The sequence below is a fragment of the Suricata suricatta genome, chromosome 3 (assembly GCF_006229205.1).
Source record: "Suricata suricatta isolate VVHF042 chromosome 3, meerkat_22Aug2017_6uvM2_HiC, whole genome shotgun sequence".
Taxonomy (NCBI): Eukaryota; Metazoa; Chordata; class Mammalia; order Carnivora; family Herpestidae; genus Suricata; species Suricata suricatta.
In genome coordinates this window covers 110,151,411-110,168,577 of record NC_043702.1, presented here as the reverse complement: position 1 = coordinate 110,168,577, position 17,167 = coordinate 110,151,411, and the positions used below count along the sequence as shown (strand labels likewise).

The 17,167-nt window shown below is 39.8% G+C and overlaps 1 protein-coding gene across 1 annotated transcript in view; it reads right to left on the bottom strand.

Moving 5' to 3' along the window:
- The window catches only part of KMO (kynurenine 3-monooxygenase), a 53,808-nt gene that overhangs the window by 5,483 nt on the left and 31,158 nt on the right, over positions 1-17,167 (bottom strand). The window contains 6 exon segments of the mRNA XM_029934828.1: positions 6,236-6,318; positions 8,248-8,305; positions 9,767-9,914; positions 11,588-11,709; positions 12,525-12,596; positions 15,740-15,905. Coding sequence (XP_029790688.1) covers positions 6,236-6,318; positions 8,248-8,305; positions 9,767-9,914; positions 11,588-11,709; positions 12,525-12,596; positions 15,740-15,905 — 649 coding nt within the window.

The window sequence follows — 17,167 nt, the reverse complement described above, 5'->3', positions numbered from 1 at the left end:
TGCAGGGCACTACAGGACCTCGTCTTCATAAAGGCCACTACTTTCAAGAGCAGGAGATACAGCTGACTTTCCGAATACACAGAAACAGACACGGAGAGTTAGACAAAATGAGAAGACAGAGGAATAAGTCCAAAATGAAAGAACAGGAAAGATCAGAGTAAGAGACCTAAATGAAATGGAGATAAACAATATGCCTAATAGAGATTTTTTTTAAGTAATAATCATAAAGATACTCACTGGACTTAAGAATGGAGGACCTCAGTGAAGCCCTCAACAAACAGAAAACACAGAAAAGAATCAATCAGAGATGAAGAACTCAATAGGTGAAGTTAAAAATCCACTAGAAGCGGGGGAAATTAGATTCCGAGCAAGATGGCAGACAAGCAGGAGGCTCCGTACTTTTTCACCTGCATCTCTGAAACCAGGAAGGACTGAAGCTAAAGGACACTGAACCGCAAGAGTCTGGGAGGAAAAGGGACAGAGTCCACTAAGAAGACAGCCTCAGAAGTACGTGACTGAGAACGGGGGAAGATAAAAATGGACCGACCGGAGCATGGAGGGGAAGGAGCCCCCCTGCGGAGAGACCAGCAGAAGAGAAAGAGTGGCTGAAACCGCTCATGTAACTGTCTCTGGAGAAGAGAGAACCTTGGGCTGGGGCAGAGAGGGGTCCAACCTCCCATCTCTAATCACGGGACGTTTGGAGAGAGATCCCTTCTCTAGCTGTGGCGCTTTCCTGGGCTGGTGCCTCGTCCAGGCGGCACCAGGAGGAAGTGCCCCCCTACTCCGCCCTTGGTTAGGATGCCATCGGCCTGCGGGGTACATTTCCGGCGCTAACATTACAGGGCGAGGAAAAAGATCTGGAAAAGAGGCAGGGCTTGGGAGATACAACTCGGCCCACCTTGGCTAAACCCACAGCACAGGGAGATCGGACCCAAAAGAGTGAGTTGCAACACTTAGATCAAGAAGGAACTGGGGCACCGCCACTTTTCTCCCCACAACCATCACGGCAGGGCCTCAGGGAGCAGCCCCAGGGGACCCGCAGTGGAGGCCTGACCTGCCTACACCAAACCATGCCCATCCGCGCTGGAGAGCAGCTTTTTTTTTTTTTTTTTTTTTTTTAACTAGAACCTGGGGCAAGACCAACATTAATGCATTGCCATGATTGACTCTGGATCAGTTCTTGCTACCCAGATATATTTTCTCTTATCTCATTCTTATCTCTCCCCTCTGCTAGACTGGGCACTCTTGTCATTGCTTTGCTTAAAGAGTCACATTTGATCATTCTCTTGATTCATATTCTACACCTCCATCCCTACCTTCCTTTCTCTCTCTGGAATAATCAGACTATATAGTTTCTTTGGGTAACATCATCCTCATTTTTTTCATCTCCTACCATATTCTCCTCTTTCTCTGTCTGAATTAAGCCTTTTAGTCTCTCTGCCTGGTCAATGTTCAATCTCACTTCCTCCCCACCCCATCACTTCTCTCTTTGTGTATGCTCTTCCATCAGCACTGCCTCCACCCTGCTCTTTGTTTGTAGCTGGGATTTCTGGTTCTATGCTTTTATACTGTCTTTTGTCTTTTGGTTTTTTTTTGTTGTTGTTGTTCCCCCCGCCCCCGTTGGGGCCCGTCCAGCCAGAAGTGCTGTGTGGCCTTTGGGACCCTGCTTCCCCTACTTGAAAATGTGTGTGCTTGACTGCTTGACCTAAATGGATCAGAGACTGGGGTTAGTTCTCCTATTATTCATGCCACTTGGTAATTGCAGTTTCAGTAAATGGGCAAACTTTCTTATTGAAACTTCCTCCCTGGTTAGAGGCACCTTACTCACAGACTATTGTTAACCTTTAAAGAAAAATAGCCTTGTTATAAGTTTCAGTTAATATTACACTATGTATGCAAAATAAGACTCCTGCTGATGTATTTTTAGTGATAAATTATGTTTTTTGATCTTCTGTATTATACCCATTTCTGTCTTTAACTTTCTGTTCTCTCTTCCGTGAAAACAATGATCCTTTCTGAAACGTGATTCCTAAGAAGTTACAAACAATGTAATCATTCAAAGAAAGATGTAATCACCTATGGTATATAAGACACTAAGTTTCACAGTAAAGTGTGGTCTCTTCCACCATTCATGTTGTCTGTGTTCTTTCTTGTAGATATTTCACCGACACCACCCCCCTACTCAGAGACCCTTAGACTCTGGTGCATGGGCTGGTCCCCCGCACCCCCCTTTTTTTCTTCCCCTTCTGGTTTGCTTGTTTGTTTGACTTGTCTGTGCATTTGTGTACTTTTGTTCCCTGTGTGTTTGTCTGTCTGTTTTCCTTTTCAGGGCTACCTCAAGAAACAAACCAAAGTACACATGGTGGGGAGTCCCAAATTTCAATATGAATAGGGAAATAAAATAACCAAAGACACAACAAGAGAGACCAAGGGACACAATTAAAAGAACACTTCCTGAATGGACAGGCCCTGGACAGTCAACAAGCCTCCTTTAATATAGCAGTACTCACAGGTGCAGAGCATATAACAAGCTTTTAAAACTGACAAAAGACAGAAAGCAGCCAAAATGATAAAGTGGAAAAACTCTCCTCTAAAAAAAAATTCCAGGAAGAAGTCACAGCTACAGAATGGCTCAAAAATCCACTTAAGGGAATAAATAGTAGACTAGCAGAAGCAGAATTGATCAGTGACCTGGAGGGCATTGTAAAGGACAGCAATCAAGCTGAACAGGAGATTAAAAAAATAACCATTTTTCATTTTTTATGAAAATAGACTAAGGAAACTCAGTGACACCATTAAGCACAATAATATTCATATTATAGGGATCCCAGAAGGTCAAGAGAAAGAAAAGAAGGCAGAAAATTTATTTGAATAATAGCTAAAAAATTCCAAAATCTTGGGAAGAAAATGGTTATCAAGATCCAGGAAGCATAGAGAACACCCTAAAAAGAAGGTTAAAGCCAAGACACATAGTAGTTAAGTAGCAAAAAGTAGTGATAAAGAGAATTTTAAAATCAGCAAGAGTAAAGAAAATGGTTACATATAGGGGAACCCCCAGAAGGCTATGAGCTGACTTTTTAGCAGAAACTTTGCAGGCCAGAAGGGAGTGGCATGATATATTCAAAGTGCTGAAAGAAAAAAACTTGCAGCCAAGAATACACTGTTTGTTCAGCAAGGCTATTATTCAGAAAATAAAAAGATAATAAATTTCCCAAACAAAAGTTAAAGGATTTAATGATACTAAATCAGCCCCACAAGAAATGTTAAAAGGAGACTCTCTGAGTGGAAAGGAAAGACCATAAGTAAGAGCAAGAAAGGTAGAAAGCACAGAAGTATAATGTAAAAATAAGTAAATCTATAGAAATCAGTCAATGGATTCACAGAGTAAAAGGATGTAAGGTATGATACTATACATTTCAAATGTGGGTTAGTGGGAGAAGAGAGAAACTTAGTGCTTTTAGAATGGGTGCAAATTGAAGAGACCATCAATTTAATATAGACTGCTATATGCATACTTTGTTATGTATAAACCACAAATAAAAAACAGCAATAGATAAGCAAAAATAAAGAGAAAAGAATCCAAGTATACCACTAAAGAAAGCTAGGAGACCATGAGATAAGAGAGCAAGAGAAGGAAGGAACAGAGAAGAACTACAAAACAACCATAAGAGAAGCAACAAAATGACAATAAGTACATGCCTATTAATAATTACTTTGAATGTAAATGAATTAAATACTCCAGTAAAAGACAAAGGCTGACAAGATGGATAAAAAAGCAAGACTCATGCATATGCTTCCTACAAGAGACCCATATCAGACATAAAGACACATGCAGATTGAAAGCAAAGTGATGGAAAAGCATTTACCATGTAAATGGAAGTGAAAAGAAAGCCATGTAGCAATACTTATATTGGACAAAATAGACTTTAAAACAAAGACTGTAGCAAGAGACAAAGAAGGACACTATATAATAATAAAGGTAACAATCCAACAGGGAGATATAGTAATTGTAAATATTTATGCTCCAACATGAGAGTATCCAAATACATAAAAATATCAAATAACAAACATAAAAGAAGTAATTGATAGTAAGACAATAGTAGTAGGGGACTTTAACATCCGACTTATATCAATAGATAGATCGTCCAAAACAGAAAATCAAGAAGGGATGGCTTTGAATGATATATTGCACAAGATGGATAAAATATATATTCAGAGCATTCCATCCTAAAACAGCAGAATACACATTTCTTTCAAGTGCACATGGAACATTTTCCAGACTAAATCACAGGTTAAGCCACAAAACTAGTCTCAACAAATTTGAAAATATCAAAGTCATACCATTCATCTTTTCTGATCACAATGTTATGAAACTAGAAGTCAACCACAATGAAAAAAATCTAAAAAGAACACCAATACATGGAGGTTAAGTAACCTGCTACTAAATAATGAATGAGTCAACCAAGAAATCAATGAGGGAATAAAAAATTTCATGGAGACAAATGAAAGAGAAAACACAATGGTCCCAAATTTTTGGGATGCAGCAAAGCTGTTCTTAGAGGGAAATTTATAGCAGTACAGGCCTACCTCCAGAAGCAAGAAACATCTCCAACATACAACCTAACCTTACACCTAAAGGAAATGGAAAAAGAACAACAACAAAAAAAACCCCAAATCAGTGGAAGGAAGAAAATAATAAAGGTTAGAAGAGAAATAAATGAAATAAGAATTTAAAAAAAAATAGAACAGATGAAACCAGGAGCTAGTTCTTTGAGAAGATAAGCAAAATTGATAAATCTTTAACCAGACTCATGAAAGGAGAGAGAATGGACTCAAATAAACATAATCAGAAATGAAAGAGGAAAAATAACAACTGACACCACAGACAGACAAAGGATTATAAGAAAATATTATGAAGAATTAGATGTCAAAAAGCTGGACAATCTAGAAGAAACGGTGAATTCCTAGAAACATATAACATCTCAAAACTGAATCAGGAACAAATAGAAAATTTAAACAGACCAGTTACCAATAATGACATCGGCCTTAGCAACATTTTTCTAGATATGTCTCCTGAGATAAGGGAAACAAAAGCAAAACTAAACTATTAAGACTACATCAAAATGAAAAGCTTCTTCACAACAAAAGAAACAATCAATAAAACTAAAAGACAACCTACTGAATGGGAGAAAATATTTGCAGTATTTGCAAATGACATATTTGTTAAAGAGTTAGTATCCAAAATATAAGAATATACACCTCAACACCAAAAAACCAAAGTAACCCAATTAAAACAGGCAGAAGACATGAACAGACATTTCTCCAAAGAACACATACAGATGGCCAACAGACGCATGAAAAGATCACTTATCATCAGGAAAATGCAAATCAAAATCACAATGAGATATCACCTCACGCCTGTCAGAATGGCTAAAATGAAAAACACAAGAAATAAATGCTGACGAGGATGTGGAGAGAAAAGAACCATCAGGCACTATTGGTGGCAATTCAAACTGGTGCAGCCACTGTGGAAGTCCATATGGAGGTTTGTCAAAAGCTTAAAAATTGAATTACTGTATGAATGAATAATTCTGCACCTGGGATTACCCATGAATGTGAAAATACTAATTTGAAAATATATATGCACCCTTATGTTTATTGAAGCATAATTTACAACAGCCAAATTATGGAAGCAGCCAAGTGTCCATTGACTGATGAATGAAGAAAGAAGAGGTGGTATATATATATATATATATATATATATATATATATATAAAATGGAATATTAGCCATAAAAAAGAATGAAATCTTGCCATTTGCAAAGACATGGATGGGGCTAGATAGTATTATGCTAAGTGAAATAAGTCAGAGAAAGATAAATACCTTATGATGTCACTCATATGCAGAATTTAAGCAACAAAACAAAGAAGAAAGGAGACCAAAACAACAACAACAACAACAACAAAACAGACTCTTAATTACAGAGTACAGATAGTTACCAGAAGGGAGGGTGGGTGAAAGAGGTGAAGAGAATTAAGAGTGCACTTAACATGATGAGATCATTCACTGATATTCTCACAAATAGTCTTTTCTTTTAAAAAGTTTTTAAAATTTTAAGTCTAGTATAACATACAGTGTTACATTAGTCTCGGGTGTACAAGACAGCGATTCAACAATTTTGTGTATAATATAGGAATACACTTACCATGGAGTGGAGCCCAGCCCCCTCACTCACCTCTATGTAATTGTACATGGACAGGTCTGAGATTGCATGGTCATCTGGAATTCTCAATCTTGAATATTCAGGAAGACACACACCTAAGAGCCAAGATGATTAATACATCTTTTCCACTATAATCTATAAGAATGTGCTGGCCTCTACACCAATCAAGTTAAATGGTATATACTCTACCACTCTTCTCTCTAATCTTCCAAAACATTGGGTAATCAGGCTAAATGACCAATAATCTATGAATACTGAAGAATGACACTTAGGCATTACCTGTTGTGATTAAATAAAACTTATGATAAAGTTAACATAATAATTGTTGGTTACAAAATCATTATTATCTTAATTTCAAGAATGGAAAGCAGTTCATAGAAATGACTGTCAGTGACCACCCCAGTCTTGCTTAGAATCTGCTACTCTCCTTTTTGTCCTTTCTTGCTAGCCCGTGCACATTTGTTTCACTGCACCTACGCGACCTTGTCAGCTCCACCATTATTCTGTAATCTCCCAGAGGCAGGCCTCCCGTTTTACTCATGTCCGAAGTCTTCACATGATAAGTGGTAAATATTGAATAAATATTTGATAAATTATGACTAACATAACTCCCACAGGGCCAATCAATGCTGGTTATCAAGGATGCCATTTCAAAAGTCAGAGAACTTGGCTAGCAGTCCCAGATTTACCCCGTGTAGCTATTGGACTTAGGGCAAGTCACTTAACCATCTCTAAGCTTAGAGTTGCTCAGTTGTAAGAAAGGGACAAGCATAGTACCCCTGCACCATGCTTTCCATGGAGGCCAAATGAGAAAATGGATTTAAAACCACAGCAAAATATCCAACACATGTGAAATGTTCAGTAATGCCAGTTATGAGTATCATTGTCATAATCATTACTGTTTGATCTTTGCTCCGTAATAACAGTGTTGACGGTATGTTCTGATGTAGGAACCCTCCACCCCTCCACCATCCCTATCATATGCGGACCAATCACACCAGGGCTGATAAGGGAGGAAACAAAATAAATGCCTCTCGATTCAAAGCATCAGAGCAAGATGGCTGAAAAAGCAAGGCAGAAAACTAGAAAAACGCTACTCTGGACCCTCTCACTAGTCTCTTCAGATCCAGTGTCCAAGGACAGTCTAGAACACCATAACAAATATTTACTGTGAACTCATTTAGTGCCAGGCTTTTTTAAAAAGCTTTATGCAAATCATTTTATTTCATCTTCATATCTCTCTGAAGTTGGTATTTTTGTCCCCACTTTATAGATGGGAAAACAGAATAAAGACAACCTGAGACTTTAAAAAGTTGGAATAACTTGCTCAAGGTCTCACAGCTAGTAAGTTGGCGAGTCAGGACTGGAATCTGAATGTAGGTTTAAGGCCATTTCTCCAGATCTATCTCTTACCTGAAACAGATTTAAATTCAGAGATAGCCTTTGAGACCATTCGATTCTGAGATGCAGTAAAAGTTATCCAGGTCTCAGGCTATTGTTTGCAACTTCCTTTACAGATGAAATGGTGTACATTTAATTAATTTCAGCATTATATATAAAAATTTTAGATTTCAGTATCTGTCACATCAATATGTGGTGGAATCAGTTTTAACCAAAGGCAAATGGAAGTAGATGCGCCATTTTGATAAGGCAAGAAGCGAGAATGTGCTGGAACTCCTTAAAGTATTTCTGGGCATACTGTAAGAGGTGTGGGTTTGAGTCCTCTTGTGGAAAGGGAAAACAAGGAGGATAATCTTGGCCAAATGTGGGTCCTGGGAGCTTTTAGGTTGTTTGTGGAGACGACTGTGCAGACCTCCACGTGCAGATCGGAAAATAAACTATTTCCCTGTTTCTCTGGGTGTTCCTTGTCTGGACATGGGCAACAGTGGCACAAGCTGTTAATAGAAAAATTATAATCATGAACAGGAAGTATGCATCATGGCTTTGTCATCATCTAGGGTCAAAAATGGGTCTGCAATTAATCAACAGGGCTAGTCCATGTCCATTTGAAAAACTTTACTTACTAAGGTCATTATCGAATTTATCCATTAACTCATCAAATACCAAACAGTCCTCAAAGCCCTGAAATGAGAAAAAATGGAAAAAAATAAACTGGAAACAATGAAAGCTTCTGAGCACTTTTGAACAGACTTTAAAATCAATGAGTACAGTTCACAGGATGTTTACCCTAAGAGAGCACACAACAGCTGATTAGTCATACTTGGCATTAAATCACAATTACAAATTGCTTGGTGGTTTGTTTTTGCCTGATGCATATTGATTATAATGATTTGGAGTTTGATCAAAATTTTAAATTACTCATGTAATTTTGATGGATTCCATTGCTTCTTTAAGAAGCAAGAATAATTATATTGCTCTACCATGAATATTCTAGTCATATTTAAACTAATCAGGTCTCTAAGATTCACATTTAGAGCAGTTAAATGATAGAACTCACATATTAATTTAGTTCCTTTAAGCCAAGATTAAAGGAAATTTCCAATGTCAAGAAGTCCACAAAATTAACCCTAATAAGGTTATACATGAAATGTAGTGGAGAGAAGAAAATCAAAAGCTAGATTTCCTGCTTTTAGGAATTCAAACTGTAGTTTTACTGACAATATAAAAACATGTAAAATTTTAAAAAATTTTTACATCAATTATAGAAATTACATCTGAAGCAAATAAATATACCAATCAGCTATCTAGACTATTAATGTTACCAGAATTTAGAGATGCAAAATCTCATGCCAGCTGAAATAATAACACTTTCAAATTCTTTACTTAATTCCTTTATTCCCCGAGAATCTCTATGATGTAGGCACTACTGAAAAACCAACTTTAGAGACAAGAAAATAAAGTAAAGTTAGTTGTGCAAGAACATAGTGCAATAAATCCTAGAGACAAGATCTGAATCGGGCCTTATACTGCCAGAGCCTGGGCCCTTATCCAGTTTACTAAAATTGTTATGTTCTTATGCTTTTATAAAACAAAACATTTACCATTACTTTGTGGGAAACTATACTTGATTAGATTTACCGACTACGTACTTGGAATATATCCCAATTACTGAAACAATAGAAGACTGTGATGATAAAGCTATTAGTTATTAAACACACATTTACAAAATAATTGTCTAGATAATCATTTTAGGATTCCTTGAAAAGATGTTTAATAGTTGAGCACTATTTCCTGAAATATTTTTTAGAATATACTTAAGCATAATCTCTAGAAAAAAAATTTTAATTAAGTCTTGAATTGCTGACAGTTGAGTTCTCAAATTTCAAGCTATCCATACATTTTCTAACTGCATAGAAAACCATGTTAAGCTTTATGCTTTTTCCTGCATGAAATTACTTGATCAAGCAACCCAAGGCTTGACTATAGTTAGTGATTAATCTAAACCATTGGTAGGATTGTGGAATTCATTGTTTTCTCAGGGATTATGTGAGGATAGTTACAGACATGGTTCTTAGCTGAGATTTTTCCGTTGAGACGGAACCAGGAAAATGTCAGGGACTTACTTTGGGAGAAAGGACTTACTGCATTCATTCCTTGTCCGAAAAAGGGCACTATGGCATGAGCGGCATCCCCCATCAGCACGCAGCGTGACTTAATGTGGAAGGAGGAGCACTTCACGGATATCATGGGCTGGGCCGGCAACAGGAAGAAGTCTTGTGCCAGGGCTCGTCTTTAGAGGAAAATAATCAGAACATAACCGTGATGTTAAATGGGGTTTTAAACTCTGTAATAGTTCTTTCAGATGTACTGACTTCATTACCATTGCATTTTATTGAGAAACACACAAAAACGCCAGGAAGAACACAGGAAAGGGAGAAACTGGAGTTTCTTCTAGTTCCTGAGATTCTACTGTTTTTGTTGTGTTTGTGACAACCTTAATCACATGCAGAAAGAACAGGTTTGGGTGCATTTCAACAACTTGAAATATATATGTGTTGTGTGCCATGAGACTTTATCATCATGTCTAGGTCACATAATTTTTCAACTATCCTGGTGTATTTTAGGTTTTTTCTGGAAAAATCGAGATGCTCTGCCTCTAAGCCAAATGAACCAAAACCAAAATTAAAATGAAGTGTGGGGGCGCCTGGGTGGCTCAGTCGGTTAAGCGTCCGACTTCGGCTCAGGTCATGATCTCACAGTTCGTGGGTTCAAGCCCTGTGTCAGGCTGTGCTGACCGCTAGCTCAGAGCCTGGAGCCTGCTTCCGATTCTGTACCTCCCTCTCTCTCTGACCCTCTCCTGCTCATGCTGTCTCTCTCTGTCTCTCAGAAATAAATAAAAAAATACATTAAAAAAACTTTTTAAGTGTGAATGCCTGTGTATCTGGAAGCAGACAATTGATATCCAGCCAGGTTTTGGGGCAGCTTTAAGTTGCAAAACAGAGCCTACCCTCGAGAATTTTAAGTCTAGTTGGAGAGGAAGAAACAACCAGCAAACAGAAGGACCAAATTGTGGTGTACAGAGATTTCTCTTCAATATCAGAGGAGAGATCAGTGAACACTGAATCTGTAGCTGAGGATGAACAGTGACCGTTTTAAACAGACTTGCTCTGGGCTGGCAGTGGGCTCTCCTTTTACATAGTTAGCGCATGTCATTGTCACCACTGTCTTGAAAGGTGGATATCCTGATGCCCATTTTAAAGATAAGAAATCTGAGACTCGGGAGTGAGGGGCAGGAGCAGCATTAAATCTTGCTTTCTGCACCACTGCGCTGTCTCCATGAAAATATTGCTGGAGGTAGAGAGTGGGCTGGATTCAAGGAAGGGACAGTGGGAGCAGAGTGAGACTGAATGACATGCCACTGGGGAGGATGGCGCTGCCAGGGGCCAGAGGAACCGTGGGTCATAAACCAGACAGCTAACAGGTTGGCTACCAGCCAGGTGGCTCTGTATGTACATGCCAGATCCTGTGCCAGATGATTCATAGGCATGAACTCCTCCAATCCTCATCAAGCGCGATACTGTGAGGGCCTCGAGACATGGGGACCCCGGAGACTTGCATCTGCTGGGCCTTGGACCCGCGTGCCCACCAGCAGAGGGAGGCATAGCCCTGCTCTACAGCACAAGTGGGAGAGACCTGAGAGCCTGCCCAGGAGGCGGCAAGGCCTGGGGACATGGGTGACTGGTTTTTCCCAGGGAGAGATGGCCGTGGTGTGGGGTTTTCTGAATCCCTGCTCACAGCACAGCATCCGCTTAGTCTGTAGCCTGAAGGCAGGCTTCCTGTCTGGGTCACGGCAGGATGGATCACATTTCATCCAAGCCAAAGCGAGGTGCATAAGCTTTAGTTGAATTTTGAATAACTCAACCCAGTGGAGCAAAAGGCACAATTGCACATCTTGGAACTTACTCTCCAATTAGAGGGATGGAATCTGGAAAGTACTTCTGGAAGAAATTCAGCACATCACTGCTGCTTAGAAGTTTTTCAAACTCTTCGAAGGGCATGAACAAAGTACATGTGAAAGATTTGTTCTGCAAGGAGAGGGAGAGTGTGAGAGAATATGTGGGTCTCATCCTCAGGCTCTTGCTGTGGCCGAGGGGCACCTGGGAGTGCTGTCCAGGCGGACTGGGAGGGCGCCCTCGCTCCCTCCCCTCATGCCCAAAGAAACGCCCTGCCAAGTCCCAGCTGCTCCCCAGTTTCTCAGTGATGAGAATTTCTGCAAGGTAAACCTCAGCCATTTTCGCAGAGCCAACAGTGCACTCCTTAGATTACTAAGAAGTTGGTTGCATTGATTTCTTCCCACTTATTCTCTCTCTCGTTCCTTTTCAAACACAGTGGTAAGAGGCACTGGACCCTGGCATTGCTACCAAGAGAAAGAAGACCAACTAGAGAAATACATAGCCAGATCTGTAGAGCAAGAAAAATGACTCTAAGGTCTAATGGAAGAGCAGCCATGCTCTTTTGTGATGATGTGTATTCCAATGTCCCCGAGACCTCAAAGACTATAAATACTGCCTGATGTAGAACACAGATCTCTTCGACTTTATTTACGCGGCATTTCCTTGTACCCTGTCTTGAGGGAGATGACAGGCAGGCACCACTATCCACAAACTACCGCTTGTCATTTATATATATTAAATCTCCTTTCCACTATACAGGAATTCCTTCAGGTTTTCCCTCAAGGACCCCAAAGGTGCAATGATATAACCACTAAAGAGACTAGGCAACGATGTTAGGGATACATGTCCTAAGTACAAAAGTAATTAGGCATACATGCAAAATACAAAAGTAGGTAGTAAAAAAATTAATTATAGATGTAAAATAATATTCACCAAATCTATATTACCATGTTAGGAAGTGCAATCATCATAAAGGTATTTCTAGGCCAAATATGCAGATAATTAGGTTCCATGGCATACTGTAGGGGAAAAAAGTACATTTATGTCTGATTAGTGGTTAACGCAGCACATCTATAAAATCAACTCTGCTTATGTTTTCATTGTTTCCATAGCATTTCAAATAGCATCATACACATGCTCATATGCATATCTACTGTTATTTAAAGTAGATTTTGGCAGGGCACCTGGGTGGCTCAGTTGGTTGAGCATCCAACTTCAGCTTAGGTCATGATCTCACTGTCCATGAGTTCAAGCCCCATATCAGGCTCTCTACTGTCAGTGCAGAGCCTGCTTCAGATCCTCTGTTCCCCTCTCTGTAAGCCCCTCCCCCACTTACACTCTCTCTCAAAAAATAAATAAGCATAAAAAAATAAATAAAGTAGAAGTTGTCTTAAAAATGTTTTTTGTCCTTTGTAAACTCATATAACTTAGGTGGGTTTTCAATACCAGATTTAATCAAGAATCAAGAACACACACACACACACAAAAGCCTCATACATATACATGTATGTACATACACACTACATATGCCCATATAAATATATATGCACATATATGTGTGCATAATATTTTTATACTTTATTTTTCACCTTACTTGAGGACTTATTTGTATGAATGGAAAGGTCCTAAGTTTACATTTCATGGGCAAAGTAAAATTTTACAAACAAACCTCTTCTCACCTCTTTCCTACAAGATAAATCATAGAAAGATATCTTCTCTCTTTAGTGACCCCCAGACAACCATCAGGAGCCTGAGTGATATTGATTGCTAAGGCAGATCTACTGAGCCATTCCCTGGGACAGGATATACATAAGAACATGCAATCAATTTCCAGTTTGATTTCTGAGTCTGCACTGAGTATCTACCATGTGTATCTCTTACATGGTAAAAACACGGGAAGCACAGCATAGACACCTAACCGGCAGGTTCACACTCTGTTGGAGTTATTTGTATCTTTCTTCCCAGCTTTTGATCTCAGAGCCTCAAGGAAAGCTCAACACACAGACACAGAAATGACTGACTACATAACTCTCTGGCCTTGAAGAGGTTAAGGCACAGTTGAATAGGCAGCTGCTGAGGCAGAAGTGTAGGACATAAAAGCTGGGCAGGTAAGATATTTGTGGGGCCAGAGTGGTTAAAAGTATGAAAGGATTAGAGAAGAAGGGAAGCACAGTGGCTTCTGGGCAGGGGTGAACTTGGAGCAAAGCAGAGGTGGCAGAAATGAACAGTGTTTTAAGGAAGGAGTTTAGGAAGTGTGAGTAAGGAGACCAGTCTGTATGAGGCACATGTCCTTGTTTTTCCCTCTTGCTACCTTTCAACCACTTCTACAACCTTCCAGAACTCCAAAAGATAAGGAAGAGTGGGGAAATGGCAGTTGAAATTAATTTATCATTTATTGTATTAGCAAAGGTTAAAATGGCTGAAGAAAAAGTTTGGGACATTGTGACAATGGCAGAGACAGTGATTTATACCTTGTTTTGATGTAGCAACTATGATACCAAGAAGATTTTGATGTTCATGCATATTTCATGGCTTTAAAATAACCCCTTATATTTTCAGCTTCATTATTACTAAGTCATGCTTTCAATAGATATCTTTATCCAAGATCAGGCTCCTGTAACCCCACCAGACACTCACCACAAGTCTCTCCAAACATGAAGTCTGAGCAAAACAGGGGCTTGCTGTGCGAAAGCAGCTTTGAGATGAGCCTCCCATTAAATTTTCGAAAGCACTCCCTCAATATTTACCCAGTACTGTCCCTCACCCAATCGTTCTCCCCCACTCCAGCCCTTAGAGATGAAATGTCTGTAATGATAAAGAAAGAGGGGAGTGGCAGGACAGAGAGACAGAGACAGATGGAAGGAAGAAAGAAAGACAGAAAAGAAGGAAGAAAAAAAGTAAGGAAAGAAGGGAGGGAGAGAGGAAGGAAGGGAAGGAAATTCGTTTTCCTGAGATGGTTGTAAGGACATGTTAAAATACTCCCATGCCTGGGTCCCACTGCTATGTCAAAACAGTGTTTCTTATTTAAAAGCAGAGACTTTTTGTAAACCACTAATCATCACTATTAAATACAAAAACCTGGAAAATAAATGGCTATCTTAAATCTACATTAAAAGGCATGATTCCACTCAAGTCTGGGACAATTTTTAACGGAATCCTATTATCTTATAACCTTGAATTATTAGATCCCAGGCCATGAGAACAAGGGTCACCTCAAAACTGTAAAATTAGCACTTAAGAACTACTAAATACTTTTGTGACCAGGGGGAAGAACTAGAAAGACAGTGATTTAGTTATTCTGGAACAGTGTGAGTCTGACTGGCTCATCCAGTTTGGTATATGCCTGGTGTATAACAGCACAATCACAAATTGACTAGGTATGTTATTAGACGTCTGAATTTCAGATAGGATAGATTACATCTGTACCTTAAAAATAGATGTTTTCTATGCAAATCAAATTTAAATTAATGCTATGACTTATCTTTACCTATAAGCCAAGATCCTTATTGCTTCTGTTGGTATGTTAACTTCCCTTCATAAGATTCTACATTTATTTGCTTATGACAATATGAAACATAGCTATTTGCCTAGGCCCCATAGGTTGTAACCTGTGAACAAGGAAATGAGAAAAAATGCAATGGAAATCTCTTTGCAGCGACTTGCTGTTCACTTTATTTAATAATCATTATTTGGTATAATCACTAGTACAAGAACTCTGGCCACTCAAGAATATCTGGAAGGCAAGGGAGACAAGTGATGTTATTATTTTTTAAATGTTTATTTATTTATTTGAAAGAGAGAGAGAGAGAGAGAGAGAGAGAGAGAGAGCAAGTGGGAAAAGGGCAGAGAGAGAGAGACAGAATCCCAAGGAGGCTCCACTCTGTTAACACAGAGCCGGATACAGGGCTTGAACCCACAAACTGTGAGATTATGAGCTAAGCCGAAAGCAAGAGTCAGAAGCTTAACTGAGCCATCCAGGAGCCCCAAAGTGATTTTAAAGAGATACTTGTACACACAACTTACTAATTTTTACAAAGGACTATAGCCGACCTAAGAACTAATCCAGACAAGCTATTGAAAGAAGTGCACTAGAATATGCATCTTCATGAGTCCAAGGGTCAGGAGGGCTGTGGGAAGGAGCCAGAGAAGGGGAGGGACTTACCTCTCCATTCCTGGGTGGGATCGTCAGCTCCATGTACCCATGAGGGATGTATTGCTGGCTGTAGTCGAAGCGGGGCTTCTTCATGAGGTGAGCTCTCACAGTTGAATAGGCTCCATCACATCCTACAATGAGGTCATACGTGACATCTTTGGGAGCTTTGTCAGGTCTGAAAAATAAAATAGACCATCCAAAAAAAGTAATCTAGCGGTGAAAATGATGCTGTTCCTCTACTTGGATATAAAAAGTCGTAACTGGGTAGGGGGGCTGTTCCTCACTTGTACATATCTGACTTTGAGCTTGGAGTTGATGGCTGTAGAATGAAGATGACAGCCTTTGTCCTGATGATTGTGTTGCTCATGAGAATGAGAATAACACCACCGTGCCAATTAATAAGAACATGCTAGGTCACTGAAGTGTGACTAAGCCTTGAGTCCCTGGCACAGAGAGAGAGAGTCTTGAGAAGAAGCCAGGGTGAGGGGCAGGGATGTGCCCAGGAGTTTTCAGGGATGGTGTGTTTGGCTTGAGTGGAGGGTTTTGGAAGGCAAGCTCAAGAAAAGAGGACAATATGGGGAAGGTAAAAGAAGGAAGAGAAGCAGAGAATTTTGAGTGCTAAGACAAAATGTTTAAGTACATTCTTTTGGCAAAAGAGAGAAAATAACTTTTTCCATTGGGGGGATGATGCATGAAGAGTGGTAATTTAGGAAAACTCATTTGGCACTGGAGGTATGGAACTGGTGGCAGAGTGCAGGAGGGAGGGGACAAGGAGAGCACAAGGTGACTGCAGTAGCCTGTGTGTGCAAGTGTGAGAACCCAGGGGCCATGGGCCTCAGAAGAAAGACATAGGCTCTGAAGCCAATCGGGGACTAAGGAAGACGGGGCAGGGTCATAGACTCAATGGGAGAAAATAGGGGAAAGGGCACACCAAGAATGATTCTAATTATTTGAGTAACAGCATTAGGGAGGTCAGGAGCGGACATGCTTGGAAAGAAATAGATGGTCAAGTTTTGAGACGTGTTTGAAATCACAGCATGTTGTGCCCATGAAGGTGTGTAACAGGACATTAGCCTGGGTTAGTACTGAAAGGGGATTGAGAGGGGCGACAGAGGCCTGGACTACAGAGGTTCATTTTAGCAAAGGGAATCTGAAAGTTTAACGGACTGGGAATCTACGATATGTCCCAAGAATGGGACATGGAGCTAGGAACTTTAGAGGACATAGAGGCAGCCAATGAGAGGCAAATAGTTTCCAGAAAGAGGAGACAAAACGCCGGGCAGAGAATGTTGGAAGAGTATGGCTACCAGTGTGGAACGTGGTTGGACACTGAGCTTGCACAAGAATCCAGAAGAATCACTGGCATTGGTATTCAGAAGGCAGCCAAAGGCTGGTTGTTGATGTAAAATTCTTTAAACCTCTTTTAGTAATCATTTA